This window comes from Chironomus tepperi, unplaced genomic scaffold, assembly GCF_022539635.2.
Source record: "Chironomus tepperi strain 1889 unplaced genomic scaffold, CSIRO-AGI_Ctep_v1 contig_219, whole genome shotgun sequence".
NCBI classification, from domain to species: Eukaryota; Metazoa; Arthropoda; class Insecta; order Diptera; family Chironomidae; genus Chironomus; species Chironomus tepperi.
In genome coordinates this window covers 1708701-1732685 of record NW_027226341.1, presented here as the reverse complement: position 1 = coordinate 1732685, position 23985 = coordinate 1708701, and the positions used below count along the sequence as shown (strand labels likewise).

Here is a 23985-nt window from a genome sequence, read left to right as displayed (position 1 = left end):
AAAAATTTTGTCTACATATACAGCGTAAATAGGAAGTAAAACATCATTGATCAAAAAAAGTAATATTAAGGACGCGAAACGTAAATAAAATCAGGATTGCATATAACAAACGTAAAGGTAATATGTGTAGTAAAAGAGAATGAGGAAAACCGTTAATCTCATTTCTGTGTACTAAAAGTTTTCACTCTCTTAGAACAAAATTGATTCTCTCTTGCTCTCTCAATGATTTATATTCTCCCACAGCACAGATGTTCTCATAAAAATTCTCTAGATTTTTATTTTCTCACAGCTCACCTACAGAACATTTCTATTATCCAACTACTTCACATCTCGTTGTCATAATTTTACGCATATGAGATATTGAATGCTTTACCGCATAGACTCTAGATTTTTTTTTGTCTTGTTTTTTATATATTCTTTTTCTCTCCTAATATTGAGCGTATTTTTTTAAAACTATACGTGCGATAAACTTGCACTCCCGTTCCATTCATGTGAGTTTATCGTTGGTTCCTCTTTAAAGTACTCTTTCTGCACTCTTCATAGAGAATGATGAGCAGATGTTAAAGTTTTTTTTTCTTTCTTTCTATATTTTATTTTGAACCCCTCGTTTTTCAACACAAATCGTATAATGATGAATATTTTTTAAATATGTTTCACAATAAGAATTCAATTTTCAGTTAACGCTTAGATTTTGACGGATCTGGACGTGCCGGTGTCGCATTTTTTTTGTGTTTACGATTCAAATTTCTCAATTATTTACGTTACGTTAGAATAGCATTTAAAGTGATTCGTATTGTTCAAGTGATCGCTTCATTTTTGTTTCATGTTTCGGTGATTTTCTACTTTATATTCTTACTCTTTTTTGTGGATGTAATGTAATATTCTGACATTTAGCAAATGTAAATCACAGCATTAACGTTCTTATTGTATGAAAAATCTTTAATCTTTATAGTGAAATAGTAAAATAAAAAATGAGCAACAATACATTTGGAAATAATATTTAAAAAGAATCAGTTCTGGATGAAATATGATAAATTAATTTCGAAACGCATGAGTTCATCTCTTAACTGAGTCCACAAAAGTACGGCTATATTGAAAAATTATTTTCCATAAAGTTTTTATCATCAAATCTCTTCGGGCCGATTGTGCGTGTGACATTTGTGACACAATTGTGTTTATAAACTTTTTGAGAGTTCAAAATAATTAAAAATATAAAAATCTTTGAAGAGATTTAATTGAATTATGTTGGAGTGAAGCATGTGCGACATGAATTATTAATATTTATAAATTAATAAAGATGAATATGAAATACCGTAAAATGTCAAAGAGTTCATCAAAATTCGGTCCTCTTTGAATAAGCGCATCATTAATAGACATTAAAGTGAATTCGATAAAACTTTGAGACATAACAATTGGAGCATGAAGCATTTTGATGACTAATATTGATTAGAATTTGATTGAATAGAAATTAATTTGCATATCAAAAGTGACAAAAAATTCTGAACCATATCTCTGAGATAATCAATATTGAATACTTATTCAAAGCCATTCACAATATTATTTGTGACAGTACATACAGGTAAGCTATTTAGATTATCATATACACGATTTGTACATTGATTTTTGCTGTGAGAAATTTTTGAAGCTTAACCGAACATCAACTGATGTGTGACTAATTCTGACATATATAATTAACGCATTAAATAGGAAAACTTGAAAATATACGGAAGCTCCTCAAAATACATTTTATTTATTTGTTTGTTTTTTTTTCTTCTTTGCGGTTTCAATTTTCTATATTCATTCAATTCTTTATTTTTATGGGTGGGATTTCGGTTTTTGTTACCCGTCGACATTCGGTTTAAGTTTCACAGTTCCCTATTGTCTACAACTTTTCAATGTTCAATGTTTTTGGGGACATTTAAAGTCATTAATTATGCTATTAGTGCTGAAAGGAAGAAAATATTGTTGTGATTCGGTTAATTTCCTCAATTTTACATGGAAATAAATTTTAACAATTAAGTAATATACCTTTATTTTATGATTAATGTTTGTTGAAAAGTGTACATGAAATAAGTGTTAAAAAGGCAATAAATTATCTTGAAATTAATGATTTATTTATTAAATTAAATTTGAATCCATAAATGATGAAACAGATCAATTTGATAAGAATATTATCCCGAGCGGCACAAGGCTCCGCCACGGAGTTTTTAAGGCAGCGCAAAATCTCATTTAGCATCATCAAATGAAATCAGCATCGCAGCCATACGGACTTTCTTCATTTGTGTCGCTCGGGCTCATCATTATCAATATACTAACTTACGTTATGCATATCCATATACATATATTAAATATAATCGTCCATAAAATAGTTATAACTTTATTTAATGCAGTTCAATGCTGTATCATTCTAAAGGAAATTACGCCCTTCTTTTTATACCAGCAATGGAGCTCCTAAATTAAGTAAAAATTGCTCCCAACGGTTAAAGTCAATTTACGTTTAATGCCTTTACATGAAATTTTTATGTATTTTTTTGCCATTTCATCAACCACCAATACAAAAGTTAGCAAAAAAAAAATTAGGAAATATGAATGTCAAGAACGGACCAAGAAAATTTCTCATTTACGATAAAATCAGTCGGTTTTATGATTGCACTGATATTGAAGCTATATTTCTGGTATAGCAAGCAAATATTGGCAAGTGAATAGTATATGAAAGGGGTTAAAGTACAATGAGTTATAATATAAAGAAAAAGGATCAAGCGGCAAACTTTTAATTTGATCACAGAACGAACTTTCGATTAAAATCATGAATGAAGTAAAAAGCCAAAAAAAATTTCTGTAATGGGAGCGAATTCTGTACAGAATTTTTATCGTTCATTAATTATTGGAAAGGGGGGACGAGCTGACATTTTATGGTTCTTTGATAGGGCAGCCTATTAAGGTTTTAAATACAACTTGAGGTAACAGCAGTGTAAACAGCACCAGCGAGAGAGTTAATTTATAAAATTTTAATCCAAAGAGAAAATAATAAATAAAATTTTTCCTCGCCTTTTCTTTGCGCTTTTAGAATATTTTATTAAGGGATTTTTGGCTGTTCCAAAATTGGGCTTCGTGACTCCACATTTTATGTTGGTGGCATTTGAAAATGAAAGAAAAAAAATCTCACACTTATTTAGGATTCAAATATAAATTATTCATTTATAGCAACCAATATGCGACATACCTAGGAGATATATACATACATCTCTTTGAGGATAAGGACACGTATTTTTGCATCGCTTATGCATAATCATATGTTATTGCCTATTTTTACTTCACTTACGTCCTTCAAAATAACATTTGACATGCTTCAGTAAACCTCATTTTGTAACTCATAAAAGATTCTTTATGCTGAATAAGATATCCTCACAGACATGAAAGGAACAAGTAGAATCTATATTAGGTTACTTCATTCAGTATTTTGTGCGTACATAGCTGAAGGAAATGCGTATACATCCGACTTTATTATTATCATTCTCTAACAGACATTATGGATATGAAAAAATAAGCGGCAACAGAGATTTCATCCATTCATACCATCATAAAAGTCCTAAATGCTTTATTAAATCGAGATATGTGTATGTGCATACTCTCTATGAAGTACATAAGAATAAGGATAAATTCAAGTGCATGAATTTTTCTCTCTCTCATTATATACATCCTAGTCTATTTATGTATAGGTACTAAGAATGAAATTGATATTATTTCTCATTATTTTGATATCTAGACAAACATTTTAAATTTATTTGATGCATAATGTTTGAAAAATTTCTCTAAATTTAGATTCCGTGCTCAATTATTACAGAATATCGAAATTTCTCTGAAGGTCACAGTTCTATTTCTAACTCAAAAACAAAAGAAGAAATTTTGAATTTTTCAAATGAAATTTCAATCTTTCGAATTGTTTTAAGAAAGAAATGAGATCATTTTAAGGAAATCTAGTCAATCAATCCTTAAGGCAAGGGTGGGCAACCTGTGTGGCGCAGCACACTAATCATGAACCATATGGCGTGTGAGATTTTGGTGGAAGCATACTATCAAGATGTATCGCGAAAAATAAAAGGTTGTGCAACATGGCCTTAAAGTATCTTAAAGTTCATTGATTCATTCATGCAATCATTTTACGTCATGCTTGTTTTTTTTCGCTAGTGCTCTATCTTTTGACTTGTATTCTATTATTCTATTTGCTTCTTATTTTTTGTTTTCCATCAGTAATCTTTTTGGATTTCTTTACGCTACGCTGAATGAACGTGATGCTATAACAAACAATGACTGTTGCTTTTTTTGTGCTTTAAAGGCCTTTTTAGATTAAATTTTCTTTTCTATACTCATATGTGCATAAAAAGAGAGCATATTCATTTCATATGCAGACACAAGAAACATTTCTTTTTATCATTCTCTTTACTTTGTTATTTTTCATCTTAGGAACAGATTTAAAATTAATAAAAAAATTACTTCGATGTTTACAAAAGAGAATCTTTTAGATTCGGAAATATTATATGAGATTAGATTGTTGTGTACCTTTAATTCAGATTAAAAAATAAAAGAATATACTGTTTATTTGTTACGGAAACTAAATAATGAAATGTGTGCTTTCTCATATAACATTTTTTGATGATCAACTTGCACTTTTCTTTCTTATGTTAATTGTTTCCTATGCATTGGATGTAATATGGAAACAGGAAATAACTTTTGATATTATGAAATAGCTACACAAGAGATGAGAAGAGTTGAAAGCATAACAAAAATAAATTTCTATTCTTTTCATTCTCATTGAGTTACTATGCATACATTTGTAGTAAAGTAATTCAAATTCATTCCTGCTGGGAACACAAAAAATGAGTGAAATATTTAAAAGCATCAACATCTAATGGAATTTTTGAAATAACTTGCCTCCTTTGTCCTAAAATGTTTCGAGAATTCAAAACTATACACCAAACGAAAACTTTTCAATTCTCTTCACTTTGTTGTTAAAAGAGGCTCATTGAGAAGCAAAAATTTAATTTCTAATTCGTGCATTCTAGGCATGCACAACATATTTCAGCATAACACAAAAAATAGAACAAAAGAAGAAAAGGTTGAAATCGCTCATATTTATGCGGTAGAATGTACACATTTTTTGGTATGATGAGAATTTTTTGTATTCTTTGGATTTTTATGCCTTTTTCTGTTGTCATTTTTCGCGTTCTTCTCATAATGTTTGTTTCTATGAACGTGTTGAAATGACCTAAAATTGAGAGATTCCGGTCTCTTTGTTGATATTTGTTACCAAATAACAACATTTAAATCTTAGACTAGAGGCGGATGCGTAGGTGTTTGAAAAACTAATAAAATTCAAGTTTATTTTAGAAATTATGTTTCAACGTTCAATGACATCTTAGTCATCCTAAGGACATTGTCCTTTTATTTCAAATTGAATTGAAATGGTTCATTTGAAGTTGTTAGATTTAATTTTTTTCTTATTTTTAAGAGAAATTCTTGAATTTTAGACAAATTTGAGTGGTTCAGTGACGGGATGGTTTAGTATTTTGACACCTATTTATTGCAATACTGACGCAGCGAACATCGATTGGAAACTCGATAGAAGAAACTTTACAACTGCCCTTTTTCAAATCAAATGCAGTGAATATGCGGTTCACAGCCTTTCTTTGTAGACATCATACAGGAATAATGTTGTTATTTCAGTATAAACTGCAGGTCTTCTGAGTTCAGAGATCTGGCGCATCCTTACTCGTTAAACAATTATTAGCCGTTAATCGCTCATATTATATATCATTGGAAATGTAATTTAATGCTGAGATATAAAAAATCTTAAAGATGTTCAAAGGTCAAGTAATCTGAATATGATATTATAAATATTAGTAGTATTTGAATAAGATTTTCAGAAAAACAAAATTAGAGGCATAGCTAGAAGAGGATTAAAAATTAATATTCATTATTTTTAGAATCGATTATTTTCCAATTTTAAATTTAGGTACCTAAAATTATAGGAAATTATATTTTTGAAGGCTGTATCCATATTATTGCAGCTAATGGATCTTGTTTTTCAAATTAAAAAGTTTTGATGTCTTCGTTGATTTCCTAAAATTATAGGAAATAAAAGTTTAAAATAATTTTAACCTTATAAATTGAATTTTTTTAATCTTCAAAAAAGTTTTAAACTTATTAATCAACACTGTCTAATCTGAAAAATATTTTTTTTTTTCAATAGATCATAGCTGTTATTCTTCATTTGTCAACATCTCAATTTTTCTGTCATTTTAAAGGCGAAAAAATATTTATCTTCTTCCTTCCGATAAGAAGAATCCATTTCTCAGCTATACATATATGTGTCATCATGGTTATCTCAGATTTGTTATAAATGAACCAAATAACCTCAAAGTTTTTTCACCCTCGACTCGACAATATTTTTCAAATTACTATAGTTATTGATAAATTTTGTTTCAAGTGTCAGATTTCATATATTCATTTATTTTTTTCACTGCCTGTTTCAATGTGTCATGACAAGAAATCCCTGCCTATTTGTCTAATTTTTCTTCCTTTTCACATAATATTTTCCTCTGTCATCGTTCGAATGGTTTCAATTTCAGTAAATAGCATACTCACTGACCTTAAAGTCTCTGTTTTATGTTACTGTATTTTTCAAATAAAATTTATATTTATTTATTTTTTGTTGGTTATGTTTTGGTTTGTTTGTTGAATTACTGATGTTGTTTTCCTTTTGAAAACAAATATACTATGACAAATCAATGACCAAACCAAGGAGAAGAAGTGAAGGATAAGATTACTGAATGACTTCACAAGCTTATGTGCCAACATAAATATTGACCAAGGAAAAAGTTTTCTATCATAAAATCAGTAGCACGAAACAAGCAAAAACAAGACAATAGACGAGCAAATTTAGGTTTCTGCATTTGAAATTCAAATTGAATGTTATAAAGTTACTCGGAATCTTCTGTTATTGTTTATGTTGACTCAATTAACAATTTTGTATTACTTCCTCCTTTTCATCTTGCTCTATCCTTTCATATTCTTGCATAATTCTCAATTAGATTACTAACTAGAGCTTGAAAATGTACATCTTATAGAGATACACTCAACAATGAATATTTTGATTGATTACAGTTGCCATGATATGACTTCAAACGTTTACGACTAAATGTATCATTTCATTTCAAGTGGTCTGAGGCACTCTTTAAAAAATTTCTTCTATTCTTCTAGTTTTGAGAAAATTATAAATAAAAACACTGGAGTGAGATCATAATAATTTATTGAAAACATACTAAACCACTTAGGGATATGATTTAAAACTCAACAATAACAAATCCAGCAGTGAAATTAATCATAAATTCTATTTGAAACTATTTTATTTTCTAACCCGAGCGACACAAATGAAGCCACTTTAAAGGCTCCACTAATCCCCTATTAACACCAAATGGAATTCGCAGTCATATGGAGGTCAAATTAAGGCTGTTTCCATGTGATGTTAACAAAAGATTTTTAGCGTTTGTGTCGCTCGGGTAAATTGTGCACTTTCGAGTAATTATAATATTCAGGGTTGCCATTTGAGAAAATAAGTGCTTCAACTCTATAGAAAGGCATAAATTTAAAGTGATTTAAAGCATAGAATTCAAACATCATTCATCAATTAAACACAGCGCTTAAACACACGAACATATTTTATTGTTATTTTGTTAAAACTGATTTCCTTCAATTTTATGATTATTCATCAGTTGAGAAACTTCTTCTTTTGTTTCCTAATTTTATGCACGAAAAGCATAATAAATGGGATTGAAACAAAAAAGATCGTAAAATCGTTTTGGAGTAATTGAAAAATTAAAGCTCGATTTTATGGTAGCAAATGCGAGCGAAGACAATATTGTTGTGTATACAACAAATAGCAAATTCTTGTAGTTTTAAATGGATAGAAATTAATCTTTAGAAAAAAATGAATTTTCACAGAGATTTACTGCTTGAAATTAAAAGTTTGAAACTGAAAGGATTACACCAGTGGTGGGCAACCTTTTATTTTTGCGGTACATCTTGGTAATAAGCCTCGATTGAGACCACACACGACGTTCGGTTTATGGGATTTCCAGAATATTTTGGTGCCACACAGGTTGCTCACAACTGGATTACACTGTGTTCTTATTCTTCTGAACTTCTTTTTATTTCATTTCTAGTTAAAAATTTCAAATATCTTTAATTGACGTTTAAATTTATCACACTCTAGCTTTAACACATCTTCAAATAATCGTCTACAAATACTAAATATTTCAGATAAAATTGATAAAATTATAGAAATGTACTTGAAGTTTTTCAGACGAGAAAATTCAATAAAAAATCATTTTAAAATCAAATTTATGAAAATTATTTCGCAATCATGAGAATAAATTGATGTGACGTAGATAAGAAAAAAAAGTCGTTATGTGATGGAAATTAAGAGTTTTCGAGGCATAAGAATTTTCTTCAATCAAATACGTGGATGGATTGGATGTTTTATTAAATTTATTTCATGAAAAATCATCTTGCTAAAGGTGCATAACGACTTTCCATTTTCTCTCTCATCCACCAGGGAACATCATATTTAGAGTAAATAGATAAATCGATTCGAATTACAGAACGGCTTACTTAATCTCATGTATGTATATTGGTATATATATGCAATAAGTAACGTCAATGTTCAATGAGTTTTCAAGTATTAAAGTATTTAGAAACTTAAGATGGGTTTTTCCTATACTTATTGTAACTATATGTGAATGATGAAACATTATATGCCCTTGCGACTGCTCGTTTAATACTTGTGTCATTAAGTAGTGATATGTGCTGTACAAAGAGAAAAAAAGAAATCTTGAGAAAAACAATTCAAACTATATGTTAGGGGTGTTGTAAGCAGTTAAGACACATAAGAGAAATGCTATTGGATTTTATTAAATCATGAGGGATGAATTTAGTTCAGAAAAATACCTTTGAGTACATACATGGTTATTGCTTGAAGAATTTACAGGTACACACAATTCCGAACAGACAAGACGCATGTCCATGCGTATGCTCATTTCGATGAGTATGCTCATTGTCTGTTAAGGAATATAAATAAGGATTTATCAACAAAACGTTAGTTAAATATGGAATTTCATTATTTCATGCAGCAATGTTGTGAATTTCCCTTTTTTATCCTTGTACTCATCATCACGCAATAAAATATTCTCAATAGTCCATATCATATGACTTGATTACAATTTATAATTTTTTATATTCCTTTTTTTGTTCATATGTGTGCCTGGATTTTTTTCGGACAGATGTGATAGAATCACTAAGCATCAGCAGTAGCTGTAACAAAAAAAAACTATGATACATATTGCGCGATTTATGTACATTTTATTAAAAATGAACACGTGCTACATTACAATTTAAATATATACAGTCGAATATACAATAGGGAATGTTTAAGGCTAGAAGAAAAAAAAATACTTTTGTGCATAGTTGTGAATTAATGGATATACAAGGATCGAGAATTTTTACATGGAAACAGAGATGCAGACATCAGCATAAATTACTAAAGAGACTCTTGAAAAAAAAATGTTCAAACAATGTTAATAATAACTTTTATTTTTTATTATTTCTCATTGTCATCGTTGCCATTTTCTCATTTTTCCTGTGCTTATCGACATTAGACATCCCATCACTGCCTCAACAGTGCTTCAACCTTGCTCATTTGAGGCACATAAAACTCGATATTGTTCTTATCATGTAAACGGGCGTTTATTTTACGTGATTTTTATGCATTGATGATGACTTTGAAAATGGATTTTGTCCAAGCAGCGCACGTAGTAGAAAAGGAACTTTATTTGCACATAAAAATGCATTGCTCAGCAGGGTACAGAATAGAACAAAAAGAGCTAAAAGTGAAAATTGAATGATTTCTTTGCGGTTGATGATCCATAAAGCCACTTAAGTAATTTTTTTCTCTTCTACCCCTCAATGAATCCTAGAATAAGTGATGATATTAAATCGCATAAACGAGAGATGAAAGATGACAATAAAAGTGTTATTATGAGAGATGAAAATGAATAGAGAAATGACAAGGGGAATAATAACGATGCGATTTACAAATATATTAAATTCTCATATTTTGCGATGTAGCTGTGACTCTCTCTCTCTCTCTTTCCTGCAAATACAAAATGATTTAAGGAAGAATGAGAGGTATAATTAAACATTTCTATATTATTGAGCATTTTTATTAGCAAAAGATGATAGGGGTCGTTCACATATTACGTAACGCTCTTAGGGAAGGGGGAAGGGGAGTTCAAAATTTTATTACGTCTTAAACAACGTAGAAAATATTGTTGCGGAGGGAAAGGGATCAAAAAGTCAATTTTTCGCGTTACCTAATCAGTGAACAGACCCGGACAGTAGAATCAGGCAGTTAAATAAATTCTTGTCAATTGTGTCATACGTTTGATTAAACTCGCACACTTTAAATTGCTATAAAAAACGACAAAAGCTGCAAAAATTTTAAACACACAATGTAAATTTTTATATCCTAAACAAACGCAGCACAATAATCAATTTTCATCGGAAATCAGGACTCAAGCATAGAATCGACACACATCGACATACGCATTGTACTAAAATGGGCATAAATTTTTTCATTATATTGTATTTTTGCAACAAAAAACTGACGTTTAAGGGCAAAAAAATAGAAAAGAAATGCAGGGAGGAAATTGTGCATTTCCCGAACGTTTGCCCTGTCGTATGTCTCTATTGAAATTTATTTAACTTTTTTTTCAATCGTCGCAATTGTGCACCAATTTATTGAATTGAGAAATTGAGTTTGAGTTTCAATTGAATTTAGATGTATCGAACTATTATTTTATTATGAAGCTTATGTTGTTGCTGCAAAAATTTTTGTATTCATGAAGTTTGCGTATGTTTTTTGCGCAGTCAAGCAATTGGTAAGCCATTTTAAAATAATAAAAACAAATATAAATTTTTAATTAAATTGGCTGTTTAATTTCATCTAAATTTTTTGTTATGTCTACAGATAGTCGGCAAACATGAATCATTTAAATTCCCCAAACACAGTGATTCATTTGAAATTCCGTAAATATTTCTTGATACAATTAATTTTGAACATCTCAAGAGTATTTTATAATTTCTGTTTCCTCATGCTTCATTCCTTCTCATTTAGTTTTCAAAAGAATCAAATTAAGTGTCATTCATACCGTTGTTATTACGCCCAAACATCAAGCATATTGTATCCCTCGATCTTTTCTTTCCCCAACTTATTTTCTATTGTTTTCTACTTTTTTACTCTTATTCTTCAAGTCTTAATACTACTTATCAGTTCAAATGATGGATGATTTCTCATTTTACACTTTTTAAGTACTTTTGTACGTGTTTAATACCCAAGATTTCAATTTAAGAAATTTTCTAATGGAACTCATAATAGGAAGGGGTGAAAATGAAATTGTATCGAATCAATACCTACAAGAAAAATCTCTCAAAGGATAAGAAAGCTTACCATTTACTGGTTGCTGACAAATGGTAATTCAGACAGCAAACATAAAACAAGTCATTCATCTCAACTCAACTGAAGCGAATTATGTTCAAGGGAGAAATTTCATGTTTTTTTTGTGCAAATGTAAGCAGAAAAATTTCTCCACTGCTCCTTACCATTTTGTCGGTTTTTGAGCTTCACAATTTGATGATGCTTAAAAAAGTTACCGTGCTTTGTGTTTTGGAATGAGTATTACTGCGAGTTGAAGGAAAAGGGTTAAAAGGATTGCGACAAATTTAAGAGGAAATTTGATAAGGAATCAGATTTTGTCATTTTAAAATGATGTGCTAAGAGGTAAACGGTAAGAACCTTACTTTTGTGGCTTTTCGACAATTAAATTTATAAATCATTCAGGTTACTGAATTAAGAGAGTATTGTACTATAATGGTAATAATTAATTATTTAGCAATATTACTGACAATGATGTCTAAATCTTGTCATTATCCTGGTTTTGCCACATATAGTATTAAAGATTAAATGTCTTAAATAACTCATAAAATATTCATGCATTAAATCATCAAACAAAAAAAGACGTATTGAGGGATGAATAAAGCTGGTTTCCTATTTAAAAGGTCTTCGTCAATTTCTCAAAATATCTAATTCAGTGTTGAGCAACCTTTTATTTTTTTGGCACACCTTGTTGGTAAGCCTCGACCGAATCGGCACAAAGGATACAATTCATGAAATTCCAAAAAAATATTGGCGCCACACAAGAGTGCCACGGCTCATAGGTTCTCCACCACTGATTTAATTGTAAAAATAGCACCAAAACCTTTTGCCTACACAGAACATTTTCAATGTGTAAAGATGTGAAAAAGGATACGAAGGATTCTTTTTTATGGCTTTTAAGTGGAAAACATCGTCATTATCACAGATTTCTATCTTCAAATGATATAAGGAACTTTTTCACTCCTCCGCCATTCTACGACTTTATTTAAGTGATAGCAATTTATGTTATCACACTAATTGGATAATTATACACACATACAGTCAAAAAAGGTCTTTCTTTTCGCCAGTTATTCCATCCTCATTAAATTTTTTATGTCCCTTTTCAAACTTTACTTTGAATTTTCAAATCTGTTTTCTTTGCTAATTGATTAAAATCCCTTTTTCATACTTTTTAGAGGAGTTGATGATCAAAAAAGATGAAAGATGAATTTTAAACGCTTCAATGACAAACCTGTTCCTTAATCCTTTGATAAAATTTTATCAGTCTGCTTCTTTAATTAATATTTTAAGATTTTTTTTATGAAACATTAATTATATTAAAATAAGATTTTGAAATGTTCATTGCACTCAGCATTAGCATTTTGCATTAGCATAAGTTAGTCAGTGGTGAACAACCTGTGTGCCGCAGCACACTAGTGTGGCTCCAAAATCATTTGAAAATGTCATGAACCACTCACGACATGTTTCTGTCGAAGCTTACCACCAAGGTGTGCCACGAAAAATAAAAGGTTGTGCACCACTGTCATAAGTTATCAAAAACATCATGAATAAAATTTGCCACAAGACATTTAGAATATTTTTCTTTTATTCATCATCTTAAAGAAATTTTCATACTCAAACAGAGCACAGAACTGTTTACCAACCAGAATTTAAGCAGCAATGTGACCTTTAGAAAATCTTTTGGGAGTCCATTCAAGCACGGCAAATTAATCAAATATGAAATAGCTAATTTAACATGAACAATTTTACAGTCATTGGCCACAGAACATATTTTCTAGTTGATAAAACATGAAGATCAATTTTAATCACATCTATTCTTCTTATCATTTCATTCAAGACTTTTCTATGGTTTTTCAATGAGATCCCTAATTTAATTTCTTTACTGATTTCATTACATAATTAATCAACTTTTAGCTTTTAGAAATGTAAAGCGAGTTAATTACTGTACTGATTTATGGTTGAAAATTAAAGCAGCAGTTTTCTTTTAATTTAATTAAATTGCTTTTACACATCAATTTGACATCAGTTAGATAATTTTCTGTAATTGAATTTGATTTACACATTGCATATGGGCGTCATTCATTTATTATGGAACGCATCAATAACCTCTCCCTCCAGTTAAGGGTCGTTCACTTATTACGTTCAAGGAGATAGGTAAAGAACTAAATAAACGGTTCCTTTTGAGAAAATCTCGAGAACAATTCACAAAGCGTTACGTAATGTGTAAATGCCCCCATACTAAATGTATGAAAATGAAATTAATCTACGTCTTGTGCATTCTATTATACTAATTGAATAAGAAAATAATTTAAGTTCTTGCGAATTTTGCAACATTAAATTTCTTGAAATAAAATTGAAATTCAATTAATTATTCTATGAATCAACTTCCGATCAATTCTATGTAAAAACTAATTGTAGAAAAATTTCAATTCAATTCAATTTGTTCCTTGGCTCCATTTTTGTCTGCGCTTCAAAATTTCTTTCTATTTATATTCTTTAAATCAAATTTGAATTTTTAAGTAGCTACTATTTGTAGCATTGAAACAAAGTTGAACTAGCGCTAGTGCTCAAAACAAAAATAATAACAAACTCGTAAAGAGGAAAACAACAAAATTTCTTTGCGGTTCTTGAATGAATTCAACTGAAAATTATACTCGAAAAGTATATGGTGCATAGACACATATATTAAAAGTAGCAACAGAAACAAAACATCAGAAGTTAAGTACGAGAAATTAAAGTAAATAGACACAGACAGAAGTAAGACCAAAGCAGTAGGATAGAAATAAAAGAAAGAAAAAAAAAAATGTTAAAAACTTTGTCGGCAACAGAAGCATAGTTTGACTAATGCACATAGAATTACAAATTAGTGTAAAGTGGCAAGAAACTTTTTGTCGGTTTTTCTCTCCCACTAGTTATGTAGCAGTCGTAATGGGAAAGCGGCGGAAATAAATTTCAAAAATTTTCCTTGTATACTTTTATATTTTTGGCAAGTTTTATAAAACTTGACTTAAGTGCTACTATTTCATTGGTAAAGGAGTTATAACGAGAACAAAATTGAAAACTGCAGTAATTTATTAAGTGCTTATGAGTTTTATTATTGATGTAAAATGGATTTGAACAGGAAGTTGTTAGTGTAATAAAAATCACTTGTTATGTAAATGATGAAATTTACAGTTATGTTCTGCGTATATACCTTTAAGAAATCCAATCATTATCTTATCATCAACTTTAATGCTTCTGTTGAACGACGCTTGGTCTCTAGAGCCTTCTTGGCTTATAATGAATAGAACAATTCGCTCGTGTGTCTGTTGCCGTCAATTATATATTTAGTGACTTCGAACAGGAAAAGATCAATAAAAAAAATAAGAAAGAGCAACATGAAATACTTCAAGAATGAAATGTGCCTCTTGTGCCAATAAAAATGCCAATTTTGCTCTCCATTAATGCCTCTTGTCTTGTTGTTGCTGATTGTTAATGAATCGGAAATTATTCAAGAGCATCCACATACACTGGTGTGTTTGTATGTGCGTACACTTTAATCGACATCAGGGATTGATATTCGATCGATTTTTTCCGTAACTCTAGCATTGAATATCGTTTTCAAAAAACATTAAGTAACTCGAGCATTAAGTATTGAGAATAAGATATCCAAATCGGTTAATCGATCAAAAATCCGGCGTAACTCAAACAAGGTACCGGATTTAAACCGAATTGTGCTATTCGGGCTAATTATACATTAGAGAATTATCCTCGAGTATTGAGTATTTGGTAAATTATCAAAAAATTATTGAGTAACTCGAAAACTTTGTAGTGATTATGAGTAAAGTTTCAATCCCTGATCGACATTTCTTCATTCGTCTCATCTTGTTTTCAAGCCAGCAATTTTCAAGTAAAATTATTCTCAAGTGGTTCTTGTGAAGATTTCTTGTTTTTTTCTCTTCTTAATATCTTTTCGCATGAATTGAAATACACACGAGAGCAGAGAGCAGCATAATTTATGTATATAATATTTGGGAATTATCAGATGTGTCTCGGATGTGTCCATATAATGATGGTCTATATTACATCATCTGATTTCGTAGAATCATTAATATAAAATTATGTGAATTTTAGAAGACTTACAATTTTATAAGAAGATTTACAGTGTGCCAATAAAATGTATTATGATTTATATTCTTACAGAATACAGTTTAGGGTACATCGGAAATTACGTGCACTTGGTAACAAAATTGTAACTTCTTCTCCATAATTTCTAATTAGATCTTATTCAGCAGGAAATCTTTACATTTTTACTCAATTCAGATAAGTTAAAAAAATAGGAAATTGCTGATGGCATAAAATCAGTAAGTACACCTGATTGAAGATGTCTTAAAACGGTAAAAGGTCCTTACATTTTTTAATGAACATCGGTGAACATCAATGTTTTTCAACAAGATTTTTACATTAAAACACCTGTCATGTAACTCATATTTATTCGTCATCTTTCACTTAAGTATGATCATGCAAGTATGATATGCAATTAATTCAATTTACTCGTCTTTTGTCATGCAAACTTGCCACTTGTACTTCATTCATTCACAACAGAAAATATCCATTCCATGCACATCAACTTGACTTCTTATACGTTTTTCTTAGAATCTCATACTAAAGAAATTATTTGCTTCTCTTTACTGTGTCCATAATTTTTTTTTGGCAATATCATCATTATTATTATCTCACAAGAGAAAATCTTTCAATGTATAACATTATTTTCGTTCTGTTTGATGCCTTTTGCTTTGTTGCTTCTGCTCCTTTTTAGCCATTAGCAATTGTCATTATTTATATTGTCGAATAATAAGAACTAAAGGAAGCAGATTGTGAGAAAATTCTTTTTCTCATTTTTAGTGAGCGATATCTTTGTTCTGTTCTTTATGTTGATATTTTATTTTGTGCTTTGGTGCTTAAGGGCTTACAAGACACTTGAATGTAAAGCAAATGTATCGACACAAATACAATTTTCTGTTCATGAATTTTCTTCATTACTACTGGTCGTCTCATAAGATTGAACAATATTCTCAAGTAAAGATGTCATCTATGCCAGTGTTGGGGAACCTGTGTGCCGAGGCACATTTGTGTGTCGTAATTTATTTTGGAAAAGCCATGAACTTGACTGATTCAGTAGGCTAACCACAAAGGTGTGCGAAAAATTAAAAGTTGTCTCCCAAGCTGTTCTAACAATGAGCATAGTGACTTAAATGAGCATTTTCATGAGCATATTCAATCAATATAATTGAGCATGCTCGTTGTCTGTTAGGTTTTCTTTAAAATGTGCAAAAATGTTCAAGTAATATGCACAATTGATGCTTTAAAAAATTATATTGAATTTTAAATTGATCAACAGTCCAAAGTGTAAGGAATAAGAATATCAAACTTGAAAATTGAGTTCAAAGCGAACGAAGTAAATATAAAAAAGAATGCGAACAAGATAATAATTGTATGGCATGGTGGATAAATTTATTGTACGAATTTCGAAGAGAATAAAGACGCATATAAAGACTCTTTTGCGATAAGTGTTATTTGTCGGTCGCTTAATTCATCTAAACTGTAAATCTTTTTATCGACTCCATCGGCAATTGTCGTTAGCACTGCCGGTGGGTTATAAAATAAAGTATAAGTAGGAAATAAGAAAGCTAATAAAATTAAACCTATTGACATTATAATTTACCAAGCCGTAACTCTTTCACTTAATATTTTACGTTTTTTTCTAATTCTTTGGTTCTTCATCTTATTTTGCGACTTTTTGTGCGTGCTAATAAAGTGTGTTTGCTGTGTAACATGTTGTTGACTTTTTACTCTTGTATACATAAAAGCTTTACTTCCGATAAGAGCTGATCAAGTGCAAATACTTACGTTTTATGCATATATATATATATACTTATGGACTAATATTTGAAAATGCAGCCATTACTTTGAATCTAAGGAAAGAATTTTTATTATAATGGTCGCGTGAATGCTAAGCAGGATTCCACAATTCCACTTAAAATGAACGAAATGTTCATTATAATCCACAAAAACTTCATTTCAAGTAAATCTACATTTACTTTTCAGAACATAATTTCCATATTTTCCACTTCTTCCTTAAATAAGTATTAAAATACATAAAAGAATGTAATTATTTCATTTCAATGCATTTGTTCATGTTCTTTGCCTTAATAGTTGTTATTTCACTATCAAAATCTCATTTATCTTACAATCATACTTCCGTGCATGACAAGAATGAACGTTGTATTTCATTTACAATAATATTAAATGAGTAATTTAAGTATTTGAAAAGAGCCTTCTTATTATAAAGTTGAAGAGGGTGACGACGATGGTAAAAGAGTGTATGAATAATAATGTTTCAACAAAAAAAGGCTCCTCAGCTACTTAACGCCACTCAAGCGCGTCATTTGTGTGTTGTTGTTGAGTATGTGTCATTTTAAAGACCTTTCTCCCTTTTCTTTCCTCATTTTTTGTTTCATTCCCTTTAAAATTCTGATTGCCGCCGTTCTTTTTCTTTTTATGGCACATCGCACTTTGAGATTATGCGATGTAGATAAGAATAAAAAACACAGCGATGGTTGAATAAATTTAAATACACAAAAATACATACTATACAAGAAGGAAAAGACATTGAGTGAGAAGAAAGAAAATGGCAAGTGGAGACAAAGAAAAAAAGGAAAAGACAAAATTACCATCATGAAAATTTAGACGATAAAATAATTTTAATGTTTTAATTAAATACGCATTAAGGTTACCACTCTTTATGAAAAATTTACTTTTCACTCTCTTTCTCATCTCGTCATCTTATGCTACTTCAATGATGAATGAACATGAACTTTGTCACATTGTCATTGACATAATAATTTAGTTCATAAAACTCTCTTTCTTCAATTTTAGAGTTCACATGCATAATATGTTTAAGAAAGAATATATTGTGTAAAATCATATAATGTGTTGCAGGACTCATATAATTTCTCATTGTTTCGTATGTCTTAATGTACACTGATATTTATAGAGATAATGAAACAAGTGTATGAAGTGTTTTTGAGGGAGTTTCTCGGTGCTTAAACAAAAAATAAGTTCTTTAAATTCAAAAATTAACAATGAGTAGTAATAACTGTAATCGAAACAGAAGAGTACTTTTATGAGGGCGCTACTTAGTTATTATGATATTGCTCGAAGTCATAGATGAAACTATCTAATTGGATATCTTTTTTAGTGTTCTCTTTACCTGTACTCGTCTTGATCTTAATTCTAAAAAGATTTATCAAGATTTACCTTTATTAAGAAGCAATACTGACTTGAGCTTCTATATCTAGCAGACTTGTATATACTCTAGATTTCATGAGACTTTAATTGAACTTAATTATGCTTAAGGTAGCTTTCCAACATTCATTTTATCTCATCAACTCTTCATAAACTATTAAAATTCCTTTGTGATAAATTAATGCGGCAACGAAGAGAACATCAAGTATGACGTGAATGTGAACAACCGGTAGTAATTAATTCGTCAAAATGATGAGAATCTTTGAAGTGGAATTGATGTTTTTGAACTACTTGATCCAATTTTAAACATTTTATTTTTGAGAAAACTCCAAAATTTCATTTTGTTGAGAGTTTGAAGCTTTGAAAGACAGACATACTATTTAAATCAAAGAACAATATCAATAAAAGATAGGTTATAAATGATTCTTAGATTTCTTATTTGAATAATTTGAAAATCATGAAAAAAGAATCTACTTCCATAAATATTAAAGATAGATTAACATAGAATGTTTTTACTCGATGCTTGATAGGGACCGTTCACTTATTACGTAACGCAAAAAAATCGACAATATCTCCATGGAAATATAGATGATTGTTTTAGGTGTAACAAGATTTCCTCCTATAAAGGAAGGGAGCTACCCTAAGAGCGTTACGTAATAAGTGAACGACCCCATAGTAGATGAACGAATTTTGTTGTTTCCAAACGGATATCTGTCTGATACCTTTTAATTATTTCTTAATTGAGTTCATCTGTTCATTCGTGAATGTGAACTTAATTAATTTAAAATGTTAGCAGCAGGAACTTCCGGTTGATGTCTAGGAAATTGGCACAAATAAGATAAAAAAATGCACGATATACAAGAAACTTTCGCGCATTCATATTAAAATTAAGAATTGTTGTTTGTGTAAAAACGCGTTAGTTTCTTTATCATTGAAATCTTAGTCGAACACTCAATTCACATTAATATGCTCAAAATTATAATTTTTAATCATGAAACAACATAAAGAAATCAAGAACATCAATTTGTGATTCTTATTATTCTCATGATGATGACTTTCAATTAAATGCTGCTGTTTGCCTTCTCGTTTTAAGTGGCCCTTTTTCTTATTCTCCTTTCACTTATTGTTCTTCGTATTGTCTTGTTTTACTCTTCTTCTACTTCCACGTTTATTTTTTTGTCTTCCATAGAATGCATGTCCATATTTACGCATGTCTATAAAAGAATGATATGATACAGGAAATGTGTATTTTTCGTGCATTTTAAAAGTAATACCTAGAGTATCTTATAAATTTATACATTCAGTAAGAATTTTTAAGTTATTATCGTATTACATAAATTTATTCATCCAATTATTTATTTGTTCAACATACAAATGAGGCTTTAAACAGTATAAATAACAAAATATTATTTTTGGGTCACAGATGTACAGAAAATCTTAAAATAAGCTTTGTGGAAGTGATCATCAAATGTATATTGCTATGATTAAAATATTATTTAATGACATTTGTATATAAATAAGTTTTATGATATGTATCTTAGTCACTCTTAGTCTTAATGATTAAATTTAGGAAATATAGTTTATGGATATTAACAAAAGATTATTTTTGTACTTGTGAGTCAAGGTGGCCAAGTTTCGGAATGGTTTCGTATTATGAGGAATTAGGATACCGATCTATGATGATAATTCCTTATTCGAATCGCATGCCGTGAAAACGCAGCTCATATTCTTCCTTTGTATGCTAAAGACAATAATCTGATTACAGCGCCATCAAAGGAGTGGTTCTGATCTCTATAGGATTCTGAAGCCGCGAAACACTCAAGCGCAGCTCTGGATCTCTTAAGCATGTTTTTTCAAATACAATTAAATTGAAGAATTTCAGATATTTTCTTTTTAATCTTGACAACATGAAACGCTTTGAGCTATTCTGTAATTGAAAGTTTGCAATTTTTAGATAACATAAATGTTTTTTCCTATAGTTTGCTGTTGGCATGGCAATGATATTTCCTTCTTTACAAACATGTACACATCTGTAATATTACTTTTGATTTAAAGTCTATTATGAATTATTATTTAAAGAATTTACAAATTTTTATGTAATGCTTTAAAATACATGCAGAAATTGAATACTAATTGCTACAATATATCATACCATAAATTGGCCATGTTAGGTGACCTATACAAACGATGATTATTATACAAAATAATGTTCAGAATGTCACAGATGCTGAGCTTCGCATTTTCATAGACCCATAAAATCTAGTCATATAATTGAAATATTACTTTTTGTGTTTTAATGGGCTGTAGGAGAAAACTTACTCATCAATTATTGAATGATTCTTTTCATCCCAATTTTTGGTTATTTATAAGTTTTAATTATGTATAGGTATTGTTGAAATTTCGGATGTATAATAATTTTTGAATGTTAAGAATTCATATTAAATTAACTTATTTTCAAATCTTAAAACTCATCTAAATTTAAAAACTTTTTGTTCACCTGCGCCCTATAATTATTTTCATATTTTATGTATCTAATGTATGGGACGTTTATATTAAGCTGGAACCGATATTTCTATTTGTGAACAGTGGGAGGTATTCGAAGTCTCTAGTTTAGTAGTTCTAAAATATCTTTCTCGATTTCCAAATAATCTTAAGTGCCTTTATAATCATATTAAGCATTAATACTTGTACACGAAGCTAAATTTCTTTTTATTTTGTTTGCGTTCTTCTTTCTCGAAAAACATGAAGATATCATGCTTGTTTTTGGCACACAATATAGGAAAAAAAATTGTTTCGTTTCATGACTTAGACAAATAAATTGTTAGCTTTCAATACAGGCTTGTACTCAACAGCTAGCATCATTGTATCATTGGCAGCATAAGATAACTGAAATTAAATTTTAAGGAATTAAAAAGCTTTCACCATATCATTTAACTTTTATTTCCAAAAATGTTTTAAATTTGCATAAAATATTCACGGGATTTTCTTTTACTCACGCTATTCACTAGACCCATATACATAGAGATATGATACAAATAGTATAGATGCTACGTAGAATCGCAAAAAAAAATGTTCCTGTGGTGAAACATCAAAAAATGTCGAGCAGCCAAAAAAGAAACCAGCTAGAGCATAAAACTTAATTAAATTGTGACATCTATATTTTCCCTGTTGACATTTATTTGCCACAAATGTGAAATACAAACACAAACTTGTGTACTTACTGGGAAAAAAAATTATTTCACGCGTTGTTTGTCCATTTGGAGACTTGCTATTTTACTGGTATGTTGCATGCAATGACATTTTGCTGTTCCAGTTGGTTTCCAAATCCTTTAAGAGGAAACATTTAGTAGTCAATGTTCATAAACAATGGTTGTGATTACGTCCAAAAGAGCAACGAAATTCGAGATTTAAGGATTTTCAATTTGAAAATCCGCATTTGGTTAACTTTCTGTTCATTTCAATAGTCAGAGAATTCCACTAAATTGTATTCAATTTCCTCCATGTTCATATCTCGAGATATATGCAGGGTATCCTAATAATTCTGAAATATTCATTTGAATTTTGCTTGCATAAAATATAAAATTATGCAGATGCTTAAAGTAGATGTATTAGATTTCAAAGAGTCTGACTGCAAAATAATAAGAAAATTCAATTCTACGACAGCAGAAACTCAACTTCCTGCATTCTGTTTAGCAGAAGTTAGATGTGACTAGTCAGAACTTTTGTCAGTGGATTTAATCTCATGATGTTGAATGAAACTAATTTTCTACTATTATTATCATGGTTACACATCTTTTCATCAAAAACTAGTTGAAAAGTGGAATAATCTGATTCTTGAAGAATGCTTAATGCTGCTTATTGTGCTTCTGTAAACATCTAGTCAAGTGCAAATGCTTTCAGCAAATAAATACTAAAGTTGATGCTGCTGAAATGAGAAAAAAATAATTGTTCAACGTGTTTCATTGCGACAACTGAGAAAGAGATAGAAAAGCTAAAATGTCATTTCTAGTGTTATTTCCACTGTTGGTGTTGAATCAAGGCAAAGTGGTCTTGCTCTAGCTGTTCGTAGAGCGTTGCCGAATGCCATTGTAAGTCACAGAAAAGCGTGCACATCCAAAAAAAAAAACAATTTTCTGTTGTGACCTTTTTCATTTTATTTTGAGAAATAAAAAATATGTAGAATGAACAGAAAAATACACTTGCATAGTGGGATGGAAAATAAAAAAACAGAAACATTTTTTTGTAGGAAAATGTATTAAAATTTCCTCTGTCAGAAAATCGCGATGGAGTGCTTGAGTGCAATCAAAACAATGACAATAAGATTTAAAGTGAATATAAAAAATCCAATTTTCATATTTGAGCATAAAAAAGCAAGTCTGTGACTAACCAGTAAAACCATTTTACCTCTTTGTACAGTGACTTGTTCTCATAAGTTTTTGTCTTCTTTTTGTTTATTTGCAGATCTTTCAAAATGGTGACGATAACAAATATTCAGCATGGTATTGTGCTTTTTACAATATTTTTATCATTAAACAACGCAACGAGCTTAAGCAAGTGTCCGTTAGATTGTTATTGCGATCTAGATCCAACTGGACGTTATTATACAGAATGTAATGAGCCAAATTTTTCTGAATTTAAAGATACAGATTATGACCGTAAAATGGAAGTGATAATTATTCGAGATCCAAAACATCCATTGACAATTGGTCCCGTATTTTCACGCTTTAAAAAGTTAGAGACATTAAAGATTGTTGGTGCAAATATTCCAGCAATTGGAGAACGTTCTTTTTGGGGTGTGACGTCATTACGATCATTAGATTTGTCTTTTAATAACATTACACTAATTAATACTGAAAATTTCTATGACCAAAAAAACCTTGTCGAATTGAATTTATCAAGTAACAAAATTGGAAGAGTGCCTAGTGGTTCATTTAGCTACTTAATTGTAAGTACACAACACAAATGTGATAATTTTTAATCAAATTAAATTTCCTTTGTTTTCAGAGTTTACGTATATTGAATCTAGCTGATAATTCTCTAAAGGAATTACTTCCAAGGACTTTTCAAGGTTTATCAAAGCTTCGGTATCTGGATCTTAGTGAAAATCCTTTAAATGATCTAACTCCAAATGTACTCCGGGATGTTAAGGT

The 23985-nt window shown here is 29.9% G+C and overlaps 1 protein-coding gene across 3 annotated transcripts in view; it reads left to right on the top strand.

Annotated features, from left to right (window-relative positions):
- The first annotated feature begins 690 nt into the window (after positions 1 to 690).
- LOC139090770 (chondroadherin-like) overlaps positions 691 to 23985 on the top strand; it is a 30907-nt gene continuing 7612 nt past the window's right edge. The window contains exons 1-4 of one of the 3 annotated variants that reach the window (XM_070640590.1): positions 691 to 831; positions 953 to 1579; positions 23297 to 23780; positions 23840 to 23983. In XM_070640590.1, coding sequence (XP_070496691.1) covers positions 23307 to 23780; positions 23840 to 23983 — 618 coding nt within the window. In that variant the 5' untranslated portion in view covers positions 691 to 831; positions 953 to 1579; positions 23297 to 23306. Of the gene's footprint in view, positions 1580 to 23296; positions 23781 to 23839; positions 23984 to 23985 lie in introns of all 3 variants that reach the window. The other 2 variants (XM_070640588.1, XM_070640591.1) reach the window with 2 other exon arrangements.